Below are 15907 nucleotides of genomic sequence, written 5' to 3' on the forward strand. Positions count from 1 at the left end.
GAGACGGTTTTAAGGAAAATCATTTCCCGATTTTGGAAGCTCAGCAGGGTTGGAAGGGAGACCAGTGGGAGGAATCTCCAGGTAGGGCTAAGAAATAATCCTGCCTGAACCCTCATTGACAGCACTGGGCTAAGAAAGATCACATGCTCTGTGGAGGGACGTCACGGGCTTGGTGGCTGAGCATATGCTTTGCCTTGCAGAAGGTCCCAAGCCCAACCGGTCGGAGTCTCTCTAGGGGGAAAATCCAGGCTGAAACCCTGGGGAGCCCTGGACGATGCTCAGAACGGGCAAGACTAGGCTAAACAGATCCGTGGGGCCTGACTCCGTAAAAGACAGCTTCCGATGTCGCTGCGTTCATGCCTCCACTGCCCACGTGCCAGCTTTTAACTTCCAAGGGCACACAGAGGGACCGACCCCGGGGGCTTCTAGCTGCGGACGGCATCGGCCCCAAAGGTGATGGGTGGGTGGGTGCACGACCCAAGTTTACCTGAATAGGAATGCTGGGTGCCCTCGCTGGAGAGCTCCGACGTCCCCCCGATGGCGCAAATCCCTTCTTTTCTGTTGATGGCTTTTCTGAACGTCTTGGCAATGTCGCTGCTTTTCACCTCTTGAAAGATCTACGAGTACAAACACAGGGAGACCTTCCATGGCTCGGCCAGCAAAAAGGAGGCCACCCGATGCCGGACGGGCTTTCTCCCCTACAGCACTCGGAAAGCTCGTATCAGGCCACCCGTGGGAGGGCATTCCATGTTTTCAGAAAACGAGACACCTTCAAGCTTCAATCCTCCTCTTCCTCGCCACCATCCAGGTTTCCCAACGGAGAGGATTTTCTAGTTCAGCCTTGAGTTCCAGTACGGCAAGTTAGAAACAGGCTTAAGCAACGCAGGGAAACCAAGACGTGCAAGGAAATTTCGCCCCGTGAAGTGGTCCTGTTAGGTCTCCAGCCAGCCCCTGACCTTGCCCAAAAGTTTCCATCCCACCCCTTTCTCCTCCCCACAGGGGCATGCTCCCTCTTGACCAGACAGATCTGGGGGGGGGGCTCCCTCTCTTCCTTAGGGCTACTTCCTTTGAAGGCTGGGGTGGGTGTTCTTGTGGCATTTCTAGGAACCTCCGTTTGACCCAAACTTGGTAACACCGTCTCTCAGGTATGTGTGAGAGCGGTGCCTTTCCAACAAGGTATATAAGGTAACAAAAAAAAAAGAGTCTGACAAAATATAACACTTCACTGTGCCATATTGTAAGCTGTTTCTAAGACTCTCGTCAGATTCAAAAGCAGTCTGTCTGGTTATTTTGAGACTGGTGGGTTTTTTTTTTGTGGTGGTTTCCCCCCCCCCAAAAAAATAGAGCTAGGAGACTCAAAATCTTAAAACAGCAAACTTGAGCTATGGAATAATGCCAAATTCTCATTGAGTCCAATGTCATTTGGGCTCCGCTCTACAACGTGACATCTTATTTTCATTATGAATCGAGAGACAAGAAGGATATTTAGGTGGACCTACAGATAAAGTGAGAACGTGCGATTTATCCCCATAGTTTTTAACCCTGGGACAGGAAAACAGGTGGCTTTCGGAGGATGTTTTTCAACAGGAGCAGACGCTGACATTCTGGGAAAAGGCACCACGGACGAAGAACAGGGAGTTTTAAACAGGCTTACGTAAACAAATTCTTCAAAGCTGATCTTCCCATCTTTATTCTTGTCCCCATCAATCATGAGCTTCTGGATGATTTCCCGCACTTTGTATCCAGGAAGGGGAAGGTTAGCTTCCTTGAAAAGTTCATGCAACTCATAATCGCAGATAAACCCATTACTGTTCAGATCTTCCGTGCCAAGGACCAAAAAAAAGAGGAGAAACCAGGTTAACGGAGGCCCCGGGTGAAATATTGTGCCTAAAGAGTGCTGCCTTCGGGTGCTCTTGAAGGCTATGCCAAGACAGCACCCCAAGGAAGGTTGCTTTTAAAAAGCCATTGACTTCCATGGAACTCCTAACATTGCCTGGGGCCATCTTTGTTCCTTTTCCTGTACGGGTTGAATTATTCAGACCAGCCAGCTCCGTCGGGTCACCCTGCCCACGTTCGGCCCTGAGGGGCGGGGGAGCGATCCACCCCCTTCCTGCCAAAGGCCCACAGGCACAAAGGCGGCAGCCACAGGACCACCCCCTCGGGGGGGGGGGGACAACCTGGAGTGGGGAAGTAGCTGCTGCTTTTTTATGACCCTTGTGTGGCTGGGGCTGACTGGTAGAGATGCTTCGTTTCTTTTCTTTTTGTGGCCACCGGGCCAAGGTCTTGCCACAAGAGGGCAGCACCCACCAAGGCTGAAAGGGAGAGACGCCTGAGCCTCCCACCACTGGCGTCCCCCCCCAGATACATCCTTATGCCACCTCCTTTTCTTTCTTTTTTAGTTACATTGCCGTGTTTATCCATTTGTCTGAACTACGCTTTAATGCCTCCACCCTTTTCTTTCTTGCATTTTAACTGCCTTTTGAATGCAGTCTTGAGACGTCCCATATTTGGGGAAGAAAAGCAGTAAGCAAAGATGGAAGTGAAAAGCATCAACCCTCCTGGCTTCCGACAGCCTTGCAAGGACAGCCCGGTTTCTACATCTCCCAAAGACTTTGGCAAGAGACCTTCTCGCTACCCTCACAGGGGTGGTTTGAAGGATGTTCGCAGTGGCTGCTCTCAGGTGGCAAAACTCCCTGCCAAGGGAAGCTAAGCTTGCCACCCCTTCTCCTCTTGCCCGGCCACCCTCTTCCCTGTATTATGAGCATGACAGGACAGCATCCATGCAGGCACAGCAGGCGTACATGCAGCCCCTTGGCCCGCATCACATTAGAAGTTGGTAACACAGTAGAGAATTTTTACAATTCTGGTCCCTCTCTTTCTTTTAAGTCACAGTCAAGTCACATGGGATTATCTGGGTAAGTGCACTACACGTAGTATATTTCTTATGTGTGGGAACAGCGATGAAAGCAGAATGATCTGCAGCCCTCACTGGCTGGTTTTTGCTCTCCTTCAATAGTTAACTTGTTTCCAAACTGTTTAAAAAATTATTGCATTGTTAGGAAGGACTGGAGCTGTCCTAGCTTCATTCAATGTGAATTTTTTTTTTTTGCTGATTGCAACTCATCTTTTCGAAATGTTTACATAAATGAATGAACAAATGCACACACACACAAAATTCCGCTTCACACAGTTTAAGGCAAACGCCGATCTTCAAAACCACTTACCGACTTTGGCGAAGGCCTCTCTCAGTTCCTCTAGCTCGTCTTTGGATATCTGTGTAACGTTGGTCATTTTTATGCATTAAAACGTCTACCTGCAAAAGGCGAAAAAAGCAAAGGGCTTATGAATCAAGCAGGAAGGCCAGGCCTCAACCGGACGAAACGCGCGCCTGAACAGGCTGCAAGGCTCACAGAAGTGGATTTCAGCATCAGCCTGACTCGGGAACATTTTTCCAGCTGATTTTCTCCAGCTATGAGAACTGGAGCCACACAGCCCTCTTGGGCTAAACAAGCAGTCGCGAGATCAGAAACCCATTGCTCTGGGCGGCATGCGCGAATTGCATGGGCAGTGGATCAGAGGAAGGAAAAGGGCTGCACATACATATGCTCTCCTTTAAGGAAAACAGGCAAGCAAACAAACAAACAAATAAGGCAGGCTTCCCCAAGCTGTCTTACACATGATGGGATTAGATCTGCCCTAAGCCCCAGTCCTGAAGCTTCAATACTTTGTCCATCTCATGAGAAGAAAAGACCTTGATGTTGGGAAAGTGTGAAGGCAAGAGGAGAAGGGGGACGACAGAGGACGAGATGGTTGGACAGCGTCATCAAAGCTACCAACATGACTTTGACCCAACTATGGGAGGCAGTGGAGAGACAGGAGGGCCTGGAGTGCTCTCTGGTCCATATGGGGTCACGAAGAGTCGGACACGACTAAACAGCAACAAGCCCTAGTTGGTGTGCTGTCTGTGAACAGGCTGGAGGTTGTAGTCAGACACCCTGGGATCGGCTGCCCAGCTGCAAAAAGCTGGAACCGAGGATGGCGTTCCAAGGAGAAGGGAGCTACGGAGCCTGCCGGAAAAGCCAAGAGGAGGCCAGAAAGTGGCTTACACCGGCCGGCTCTCTTGGGTGGCGAAAGATGGCCCCCTGCCCAGGCTCCGTTGGAACAGGGCACCAAAGGGCATCACTCTCTCTCTTTCGCTCTCTCACACACACACATCTGGCTGTTTGCAGAACGACTTCACAGGCCCTGCTTGCTGTTTTGCACGGCGGATTTTAGAGTGTGCTGAGTGGCCATTGAGGCGTTTGGCATCCAAGCCTGTCTGGAGCTGCAGACACTTAAGTTTGGCACGGATGGCTCCGGGTGCTTAAGAATCCGTTACAAGTTTGAAGAGGGTTAGGGTGGGGAGAGGAGAGAGAGGAGGAGAAAGGGTAAGCACACACACACGCACACGCACACACACGACAGGTTTACTGGCGCTCTTCAGTCTGGCCCGCAGAAAAACATTGTGTTTTCTACTGGGATAATTGGCGTAGGTTTCATTTCCAACCCAAAATCTGGGCTGTCAGAACAGAGTTCCCCACCCTGCCCCTGATCAGATTTTTCAAGAGGTTGACGGGGTGTGTGTGTGTGTGTGTCAAAGGGGAGGAAGTGGCCCCTTCTCTGCAGCATGCAGCTTGGCTTCCTTGCTTAAGTGATCTAGGACTCTCCGTGCTGCAACCCTGCTCCGAATTTTTAGCTTTAGGGGAGATCCTGCCTTAGATGATGGAAGTCCTGGGAGATTCATTAACTCTTCATTTCTGGCCAGCAATAGATGGTCAAATGAAAAGCTGGAGGCTCTATGAGAACAGACAAAGTTAGCCCAAGCCTCTCCTGTTTTGCTTAGCAAACATCCATTTTCTGCTAAGCTTTGTGTTTCTCATCCCTTGTGATTCCAGGGCACGGGGGGGGGGGGATGGCTTGAGCACCTTTCCTCCTCCACCACCACCCCCATTTCTCCTCCAGGGATAAGCACATTGGAGACCCACTGCCACACCGCATCACACACAGGGTAGCTTCAGTTCCTCCCCAAGCAGGCAAGAGGGAGGGGGGAATCCAAAAACGATGGGGTGGAAAGAGACTCCACACTCCTGCACGCACACATGTGCACACTCAGGGGGGGGGATGACGGCCCAACCACTGCAAAAGGGGAAAGGCCACATTCCAGCCGCACCGTTTGCGACTGCTCATGATCACACCGAGGACTCGGTTATTGTGGCAAAAATGTAGCTCCGCAGTGGACGGTGTGTTTGTTTATTTGGTTTGGTTTTGTTTTTTTTAAGCTGGGTCATCAACTGCTCCGGCCAAATCGACAGGCAGATCAATTCCGCCCCCACTTAAACGAGAGGGGATAATTAAAGCCAGCGAGAAGTGGGCAAAGGAGTGACGGCGGCCGTTGCGCTTCTCTCCTTCCGGGAAGTGGCATCTCCCTTGAAAACAAGAGCAACGCCCACACTTTAACCGGAGGGTAAACAGAACCAGGCGGGCAGGGCAGGCCGGGGCTGGGAGGGGAGGAAAGGCTGGTAAACACATCAGGGCAGGAACTCCCAGGCGGTCGGTCGCCCGGTGCACCCAAGGCCGTGGGCAAAGGGCTGAAATCTGGGGCTGGCGCTTGCTGAGTAGCAGCCGCGCAGGAGGCATTGAAGGAACTGCCGGATAGCTCCGCGGTTTAAGTTTCTTCCTGGGTCGCCCTGGGAGTGTGCAGCTTGCCCAAGGCCACGCAGGCTGGCTCTACTCACAGGAAGGCAGCTGAACCTCCGATGTAGCCTAGCTAAGCCAGATGGATTGAATGGCACAGAATTATTTTTGTTATTGTCCAGAGCTTATTAGGTGCTTCTGGTATGCTCGGCATAAACAGAACTCGAATACCCTCTTATTCGGACAAAATGAAGAGGGGGAAAAGGCACAGACAGAACAAAATCCGCTGCAGTGCAGAAGCTAAGGGTTTGAACAAGACTGGAGAGAAACAGCTCAGGCACCTCCTTCCATTCTTAAGCTCTCCGGTCTCTGGTCCACCCGGCCTCCCTTACACGGTTGTTGTGCAAGGATGAAAACAGACGGAGGAAAAGGAAATAGAGGAACCACATCCATCGTCCTGCGCCTTGGAGAGGGAAGGGAGGATTCTGGGACTCGCAGTGCATAAGAAGGAACATTCTCAGGTTCTGGATGCGACCGATCCATGGAAACACTGCCCGTTTCTGAAGTTTTCCTCACCTGTATGGTTTGTAACGGGGGGCTTCCGTCTGTGAGCCGGGAACACAGAGAAGCAGAGCGGGTGACGAACAGGAGGGGGAATCAGTGCCAACGTGTTTCAGGACCTGACGGAAACAGAAAAGAGAGAAAGATGGAGAGACGGGTTGGTTAATCATGCCTCATTGACTCTATTAAACGCGCAGCAAAGGGTGAGGTCAGTGCCAGCTTTTGCAAGTTGAATTTAGTAGTAAATCCACAGAAGAAAAACGCTTTGGGGTGGAGCACAGCCAGCCGGCGGCCGTCCAGACGTGACCCTTAGGGTCAGAGTTCAGCTCTAGATGGGGCAGAATAAAATACAGTAAATGGGTCCCCGAGCCCTTTTTAAAATACGGTAGCTGCTCAAGAGAGTAAGAGAATCCACCACAGACCTGGAGAAAAAACCCATTTAAAAAGAATCATAACTCACTCTCCTTGTGGGGCGGGCGGGGAGGTACCGTCAGACCTAGTTTTCACATTTTGGGACTGGTTTTGGCAACTGGTCATTTATTATTTATTTATCTAAAATATCCCCCCCCACCTTTCTCTTTAAAAGGACACAAGGCGGCTTACATCATCAAAACGACAATATTTAAAAGCTAAAGACAGTAAGTATACAAATGTTAAAAACGAAATAAACAAGAATATTCAAAACAGTCAAGAAAATCAACCCTAAAATCATATCTCTCGGCAATCCCATTACTGTAGTAACCTTGTTCTTGCAGGAACATTCTTTGACTCCGTGGTTCTCAATGCATGGCACAACACGCCAGCGGGCCGATAAAAGTTGTGCCGGTGGAAAATAATTTTCACAGCATAAAATTGACAGAATCATTATGGTGGATAGCACATCCAGCCAAGCAATCCAATTTATTCTCAATTAATTTTTTTAAAAACATCCCAAATTACCACCCTTTTTACTTTGCAGTTAGCGTAACCCTAGTATTTATACTCAAAAGTGTCATTATGATTTTCAATTGCTAACAGAATTGTTATTTGTTTGTGTTTACTCCCAGCGACACAACCTGTGATTGTTACATCCTCCGTACTTGCTGAATAAATGACAAATATGAGTAAATGAATGTCCGTAAAGGGATAAACCTTCTTGGTAAAGGTGAGTTTTTTGTCTCCTTTATAGCAGGAGCTGAGCTGGCTATTTTAACAGAAGGACTGGTGGGAGGTAAGTTATGAAAGGCCGTGAACCCCAGCACGTTATGTGCTTTGTTAAAACTGGATCCTTGCAGAAACCTGCATGCTTTTTGACTAGGAACTGTAAAATGGAGCAGACCCACAGAAGCATCAGTTGCGAAAAGGATATTTTCAAAGGGCCAGAGTAACTCCTGCAGATTCCCATCCCACCCCACCCCACCCGGCTCAAAAGTGCCACTGCTTCAACTGGGCTGTCTTTTAAAACTGGAGTTCTGATTCGCAGGTATAACCAACACGTCCCCTCCCTCCAAGATCATAGTGTTGAGCCTTTAACACAGGAAAAGCCTGCGTGGGATGCCCCAAAATGCCACCCCAAAGCCTGCTGTTTGCAAATGTTATGGAAGGAGAGCAAAGGGTGCTGCTTATATATTGCCCCACGGTGCTTAAAGCTCTCTCTAGGTGGTTTATAATTTGCTTATGCAGGCTACACCATTGACACTCATCCCTGTCAGTGAGCTGGGTACTCTTTTTACCAACCTCAGAAGGACGGAAGGCTGAGTCAGCCTTGAGCTAGCTAGCCGAATCCACTGGGATCAAATGCATGCACAGTCGTGAGTAGAGTCTTCACTGCAGTACTGCAGTCCAACCACTGCACCGTGAAGCGCCTGTGGAACCATAAGCTGCCCTCCTACTAAACTTGCAAGCTTCCTCTCACAAACCTTTACGGAATAAAATCCTGCAGTTCCCAAGAGATCAAGGCCAGCCTGAAAGCCTGCTGACAACAATCTAGAACTGCTTCTTCTCGCTGGAAATCAGAAACGCAACCGATTCTGTCTGAAGCTGGGGTGTAAACATTTAGTTCCAAAATGTATGGGTCACCATCCTCTTTACATTTTTTAAAAACCACATACACAGCCATGAAACAAAACAGAACTAAATGAAACACAGATGGCATGAAATATTTTCTTTAAAAAGTCTAACATGAGTCATAAAAACAATACCAAGTACCAATCATTTAAAAAAAACGCAAACCCTAAGGTAAACAGCAGGTAGATGATAAAAGCATACTCTGTTGCTTTAGGAAGGGGGGGGGAGTGCCCTAATTCCTTTGTGGCGATTAAAAAAACTAGAGAATTTAATGCAGATTCGTGAAGGTTAGGAATAAATGAAGAGGAAACAAAGCCAACAGTGGATTTTTTCAAGAATCCAGCATAAGAAACACTCTTTTGGATGTAAGATGAAAACACCATTATTATTTTTCTGTACACGAAAATGTAATGCCTGAAAGGCATCCTCAAAAGATAAATAAACTTTTTGTGCAGTTTGTTTTAACTCTGCCCTGCCCAAACACACACAGACACACACACACACACACACACACACACACACCAAGCACAATCCTGCAGGGAGGGAAGACAGCCTTTCCAGATGGCCTCTCCCCAGTTTGACTGCGGGAAACACTCCACTCGGAAGCCCTGAAGGATTACCGGCCCATTTCCTTGTTTATCAAATTCCTTCTATGCCAAAGGCACTGTTTGTTGCTGAAAGATTACTCTAAATTGCTTGGCTGGGGGCCTTTTTAAAAAAAGGAAAGGAAAGGGGGGGGAAACCACCTTCTCCTTCCTTCCCATGCTCCATTAAAGGTAAAACAGAGATTGGAAATCAGGATGACAGAGAGGAAAAGGGAAGAAAGAAAGAAAGAAAACCTCAAGGAGCCTGCATGAACTGGTTGAGGTGCCACTTAAGGATGGGATCCACCCACATGTCCTCTTACACGATAGACTCCTCTTTCAGGGCGATGATTTTGCTTGCAACCTAACGACTTCCTCTTACAGTTCGGTGCAGAGAACACCAGTCAAATATCTGATTGTTCGCTCCATCTTCCGCAGAAGAAGCTCAACGCATCTTTTCCTCTGGCTGGCTGTCACTCTCTCTTTCTCTCATCCACCCAAACCCCTGCTTTGCTGCTTCCCCCCCCCCTTTCCTTATTCCCTCTATTACTTCTGTTTTCCACTCTGCCCCCCCAGAGCCAGCCCCAAACATGCACATATACACAACGCAGTTCTTGGCCTGTTTACCGTTTCCATGGCTTCCTATGCAGGTTGAGATACAAGATCATCCGGCAGAAGGCATGTTCTCCATACATGCCAAGTGGCACTCTTAACATCACAGGTAAGCCCGGCTCCTCGACAAAGACCCAACAGCTCTGTCAGGTAACACACGGGAAAACGCTTCAGGGGAGGCTAGCTGCCTGTCCATCCGGCTCGGCTAGTGTTGTGTTCTCTGGCTCATGGTGGCTCTCCATGATTTTGGGGTAGGGAAAGGCATTCCCTGCTCCTTGAGCCTTCCCCCCCCCCTCCTCTTGCAAAGTCTGTGCTAGCCTCTCTACCTACCGTAATTGCCTCCTACAGAGATACCATGTTCCGTTGGCTTCAGAGAGTCATCCCTTCCAAAGCAGAATTTACTCCAGGTGGTCTACATAGAATCCAGTCACCACAGCTATTGCAAGATCTTCCTGTCACGCATTAAACTTGTTTTAATAGGGAACTAGAGAATGTATAACCCCCACGGCCTTGTCGCAATCTCCTGTAATCCGGTTTTAAGAATACACCTCATAAAAGGGTTGCATTAACTTGGAGCGCGAGTTTCAGCGGAACTCGCCCATAAGAACAATGTTGACTGTTGACCGACTGATACAGTTGGTGTGCTCCGGTGATAAAGCTGCTATTTGTTTAATCAGAGGAGGTATTTATTCACAAATCAGTCAAGCATTGGCTTCCACTGGCTGGATGCAAACCGTAAGGGTCAAGGAACGCCCTGCCAAAAGGACAACCCAGTGGGAGCATCCAGCCCAAATGAGGTCATGCTGACTAAGGCCCAGCTCGCCGGCCACACCAGAGCGAGCAGAAACCAGGGCAAAGACAAACTCCAGATTGATTTCATTTAGAAGTGGTTCTGGTCTGGAAAAGGCTCAGCTCCACCTGCTCAAGGACCGTGGCTTCCAATACCTGGGTTTCTATCCACATTTTACAGAACTGGGGGTGGGTAAACGTGGTCCCCTCTGTAACAACTACAACTCCCATAAAGCCCTGGCCAACTCATCTTTATGGGAGTTGTGGTCAAGGCCTATGGGCAGCTGCAATCCAAAACACAAACTAAACACACCGGTTTTCCCACTTCTACACTTTACGGATTTTTCTGAAAGTATAATAAATGGCTCGTGGGCCCTGAAAGCGGGACCTCGGGGGCTTATCTAGTCTCCTCTCTCCCAGTTTTGCAACAGTTGTCAAGGCGAGCTGCAATCTCGCACAGAGATAACCAGTAAAATGCAAAAATCCATGGACCACACACAACATTGTTTGCTTTCTAAAATTATCTTCCTCCTCTCCTCTTGGGTCTCACATCCACCCTGTTCAGTCATTTGTGTTCGAATATTCCAGGCAAGGAAGCTGGTGTGGGGAGGCAGCACCACGAACTCACACAAGTTTGGATCCTGGCTCTGTCATAGGGAGGCTCAGCGGTTCCTGAATGTAAAAGCTGACGAACGGGGTGTGACGCTCAAAGCCATCTCGTATAATCCACCCAAACTCCAAATACTGTCATCTACGAACCTGGGCAAAATGCCAACCACAGGTACGGAAAGAAACGGAAGTGCCTGAGGACCAGTATTTGGGGGAAAGCTCAGCAGCCATGACCTGTGAGAGTTCAAGGAGGGTAACTTCTCTAAGCTCTGCCTCTTGTCCTCCAGTTGTCCTAGAATACAGCACCCATCATCCCCAGACAGCCTCCCTGGTGGTCCTGCTGCTGGTCAAGTATGATGGGCGTTGCTATCCAGTATAACTGCAGCACATCAGGTTAGGAAAAAATCTGCTTTGGGCTGTAAAACAGCAAATACAACTGCAATAAAAACCAGAAAATCCAAGTGCGTCAGTTCCTTACTGTCTTTATGGAGAGAATTCGGGTTCAAAAAGGTTAAGCTTCCTTATCTTTAAGCTGTTTTAACAACAGGGACCCATTATATGCCTACACACATACAGACACCCCTGTCTCCCTAGCCTGATGACACTGGCCCAGCTTCCTGGGATAGTTCTTATTTGCTCAAGTTCCTTTCAGCTGTAAAAAAAAAAGAACTTTATTTCACATTCCTGTCCTTGAGAAGGCAGGAGGGTGTTTGTCTGCCTCTCGGCCAATGGCTTTACTGGAAGTGTTGTTTCTCGGCATAATTTCCTCCAGACAAAAAGGAGGCTGTTCAAAAAAATTTTTTTGAGCAAGGTCATCATTTTCTCCCAAGGAGTCAGACGGAGGCAGTCTTTGGACCACAAAGGTTAGGAGCGAGCCGGGCACAAATATTATAGATGATAAACAAAGCATTCTAACAGGGAGGGTGAAAAAAAAAAAGGAATTCCCAGACGGCCAGCCAAGCCATTCCTAAGACAAAATAGAAACACAACCGCACCATTAAGCAGCTGTTTCTGTACTCCCATAGGTGCTTATACTCCAGAAGAGAGAGACAGAAGGCAAATTTTGCTAAAAGTCAATATATGTGGCATGCCTTTTGTCTTTTAAGTGTTCATGCTACCCCACCTTGAATGTCTGAAAACTCCAGCGGAGATGTGGGGTTTTAACCATGCAGGCAGAAGGTGCCAAGTTGAGAAGCCATGGCTGTAAATCATCATCATCTTACAATTGCAGAGCCGGAACGGACCCCATGGATGATGGGCTTCCTGTCCCTACCTGCTACAGTGAAGAAACAGTAAGCTAGCTGCCCGGGCCTCATCCAGATGCAAACACTCAGATATATTTCAGTAACAGATCTTGGAAAAGTTACTATTCTGGACTAAGACATGTAGAAGGTCAACCACTGACCACATAGGCTGGGGGGTTGTGGGCAAATATCATCATCAACAACAACAGCCATTAAGTCAATTCTGACTGATGGCAACCTTTCTTAGAATTCCCCGGGTAGAGAAGTGGTTTCCCATTATCTCTGGGGGGATCCCAGGGACTGTGCAGCTTTCCCAAGGCTACACGGACTGGCTCTTCTCCCTGGAAGCCCATCGGGGGGGATCGAACTCCCAACCTCTAGCTTTGCAGTTAGATACCCAAACCAACTGAGTTCTCCAGCCATTTAAAAACAGCGACAGCAAACATAACAAACCCTTTCCTAAGATCTGGGTGACCGACCTATTCCTTGGTGCCCACTGGCGTATTGCCACTAGCTGCAGCCAAGCTTAGTGGTTTCTGTCTTCAGAGTAACAAATACCTAATATATAAACAGGTGAATTATTACGATGGACCTCCAACCAGCTAGGAGATGTCAAGACTGCGCCTTCAGGAGGCATTTCCCTTCACTCAGCCAATGGGAAGACTTCCACTGCTTGATCGACGCTTTCATCAGCCTCAGCCAAGATGCCCAGTTTCAGAAACTTAAGCACAGTGGGGCCTGACTAGTCTTTGGATGGGAGGATCAAGAGGGAAGAATAAGGGGTCTCCTGGCGGGACGAAGAGAGAGTTCTGCCTGGAAAGCTGGACAACAAAGCAAAGTCTGGGAAGAAAGGGGAGCAAATCCTGCTAAGTGCCATCTCCCAAAGACCAGAGGAGTTCCTCTTGACAGACCAGACCAGCCCTCTTGCTCCGTCCCTCCCACAGAGAAAAGAGCGCTACGGGTCACGGCAGCCCAAAGGGGCTCCATAGACCTGCAGGAAGGATGGTCTTTCTCTGTCCTTTCCTCCACCCACTTGCAGGTGAACAAAGACTTTTAAAAGATAAAGGGGAGATAATTAATATTTAAATGGAATCAGGAACTCTCTTGGGGAGGGGGGGAAAAGGTGTTTCTCCATGGCAGCAGGATGGAGTGGACTAGTGTTAGCTGTGGATGTAAACTCCTGACCGGCCAAAAAAACTTTCAGTATTTCTGAAGAAACGTTGGGATTTTACTCTCTTCACTGTTTTGCCTACTTCTCAAAAGTCCATGTTGGAACATACAGGGTGAAATGAAAAGATCACACCGGATTTTACTCCCAATCTGCAGGTGTGGTAAATATCTTTGTTACGTTAACTGCCAGGTAAATCAAAATAATTTTTACCTTTGCTTTCCAGTGATTGCTGCCTAATTGACTTATGTTGGATGGCAAAGGCCTTTAAAACACAGGGATATCTCTGCAGAGACACAGACCTAAAAATAAGCAGTTCAAATGGGGATTTCCCCACGTTTCAGCATATTCCCCATATTCCTCTTGCTCTGAAGAAGGCAAAAGAGGTTTCGTGGCATCCCTTTGTCAATTTATAGATTGTGGCTCAGGTCAGGGAACAGATGTGTCGAGTTTGTTCAGGGAGGAACTGGATCACGGGTCAGGTTTCAAATCTTCGCAGGTCAACATGGCAAAGAAAACAGCTTGCAGATGAGGAGGGCTCAACTCTGGTGCAAACCATGTGTATCATATCTAAATAAGTTATGGAAGTTGCTATTAACCATGCTCCTCCTCCCAGTTTTGATGCCTGATCCCTGAAAATCCTTCTCAAGATTAAGAGCTTCTGGTTTTCAAATTTTCACTCCCTTCCCAATGGGAGGATTCGCATTTATTTGTAACCTACAGATTCCTCTCCTGAAACAGAAGAGAGCAAGACGGAAGCCTCAGATTGATCACAACACAACAAGATTCCCTGGTGCCGAGAGAGAGAGAAAGAGACAGAGAGAGAGAGAGAGAGAGAGGGGCCCTTGCAGTCCATGTGCGATCATCTATATAGGTTGCAATCCAGCGTAGGGTTAGGTTGCCCACTGAAGTCAAGGGAAGCGAAGTATTCCCGTTATGTATAGGATTGCAACCACAAATTCGAAGAGCTTCCCAAGAAAATGAGCTCAAGACCATCAGAGAACTCGGAAGAGAAAGAGGCAAGAACAGTGCGAGGAATTCCAGGCTCCAGACTTTGACTCAGCCTCCTGTCCCCGCCTTCCCCTCAAGGGGAGAGAAAAAAGACCCAAAACCCGCCTTGAATTCGCTTTGCAGAATTAGTAACACATTACAAGCCTCGGAAACAAACTGACAAAAAAAGACTCCTGACGTTGCAGCGCCTCAACACACACAATTATTTCATTCCAGCTTCAAAATACCCACTAGGACAAACAACGCTCCTAGCCAAGTTACAACTTCATTATCAGACCAGCAAAAAAAAATATATATTTACTCGGCAATTCGTGTGAAGAAACAACTCCATGCCATACACAGGCCAATTCTGCCCGAATTACTTTTTTCTCTCTTACCAAGTTACATTTTTTGGATTACAGATACTAGAAGTCCCCATATAGCCACATTCCTAGGCTACCAGGGCAATTCCGAGAGTGGTTTTTTTTTTGTTAAACACCACTTTCTGAAACATGGATCCTGCTCCTAGGATTTCCAAATGCTGTCCCCCTCCCCCAAGGCCTGCCACCCTTGTAGCTTTTCTTTCTACTCAACTGCGTGTCTGTAAAACCCCAAAAGCTTTTCACAATTTTGCGATGTTCTGGTGGGTCCCAATAAAGGTATTGTATGACTGTGGGTTTTGCTACTCTTTTGATGGACCAAGACCACATATTTTGGGCTTTTCTGAGCTTATGCAACTCTTCAGAAAGACTGCCCGGGAGCAGAGACCAGCTTTGATGTCCAGACACCAATGAACCCAATTTTTCAAGAAAAAGAAGAATTTTTCAAGAAAAAGAATTCTTTTCAACAGGAAGCAAATAAGAACGACAGAGCTATTAGTCCAAAAAGCCCATGGCAGTTCATTCTAAAAGGGAAAGCAAAAATACTGGTCTAAGGAAGAAAAGAGACACCTTCTCCCCCCCCCCATCCTGGATTTTCCGCAGTAGCATTGCCTGCAGATCTGCATCCATTAAATTTACATGTTCTGCCTGGTTCTTTCAAGCAGCCTCACACACTGGCGTAAAAACAGAAAGATCAAGAAAAAAACGTTAAAGAAGAGAAGAATCCAAACCAAACTCAAGAGCTTTGCATCACAAATGGCATTTAGTTTCCTTACCTCGTCCGGTTCAGATTTTGGAGGAAAGCTGCCTTATTCCTTTGCCTACCCCGGGCACAGTGTGGAACTTTCTCCCACGCCCAGAAAGTTAAATCTGGAAGCCCAGCATTCCTGCTCCAATTGTAATCCTAAGCAAGCAAGTCATAACATTTCCTGCCAGCAAACAGGAGAGCGGGAGCGAGAGAGCGTGGTGATAGCAGGCTGAGCCATTGAAAGCGGCTGCCACCATCACCACCCCCAGCTAGAAACTTGCATTACACAGCAAAACTTCACCACCGACAAAAAAAAAAATAAAAAATTCCCCAGCACACCACCCTCTCTCTCTCCTCCTCGCCTGACGCAGGCAGATGGCAGATCCAGCCCAGCTGGGTGGGGCATCGGTTTAACTGACATCTGGTTTTGTGAATCAAAAAAAGGCATTTTTGACTGCAAGAAGAGGACAACATAGAGGGGCTTTAGAACCTACGCAGGCCTT

The 15907-nt window shown here is 47.9% G+C and overlaps 1 protein-coding gene across 6 annotated transcripts in view; it reads right to left on the minus strand.

Annotated features, from left to right (window-relative positions):
* Positions 1 to 15907, minus strand: part of PLS3 (plastin 3) — a 46167-nt gene that overhangs the window by 10315 nt on the left and 19945 nt on the right. For 4 of the 6 annotated variants that reach the window (XM_078380724.1, XM_072981417.2, XM_072981416.2 and 1 more), the window contains 4 exons: positions 6250 to 6353; positions 3225 to 3313; positions 1655 to 1818; positions 488 to 617 (listed from right to left, as the gene is read on the minus strand). In XM_078380724.1, the coding sequence (XP_078236850.1) occupies positions 488 to 617; positions 1655 to 1818; positions 3225 to 3291 (361 nt within the window). In that variant the 5' untranslated portion in view covers positions 3292 to 3313; positions 6250 to 6353. Of the gene's footprint in view, positions 1 to 487; positions 618 to 1654; positions 1819 to 3224; positions 3314 to 6249; positions 6354 to 15432; positions 15795 to 15907 lie in introns of those variants that run through there. The other 2 variants (XM_078380723.1, XM_072981418.2) reach the window with 1 other exon arrangement.

Source organism: Pogona vitticeps, chromosome 11, assembly GCF_051106095.1.
Source record: "Pogona vitticeps strain Pit_001003342236 chromosome 11, PviZW2.1, whole genome shotgun sequence".
Lineage (NCBI taxonomy): Eukaryota > Metazoa > Chordata > Lepidosauria > Squamata > Agamidae > Pogona > Pogona vitticeps.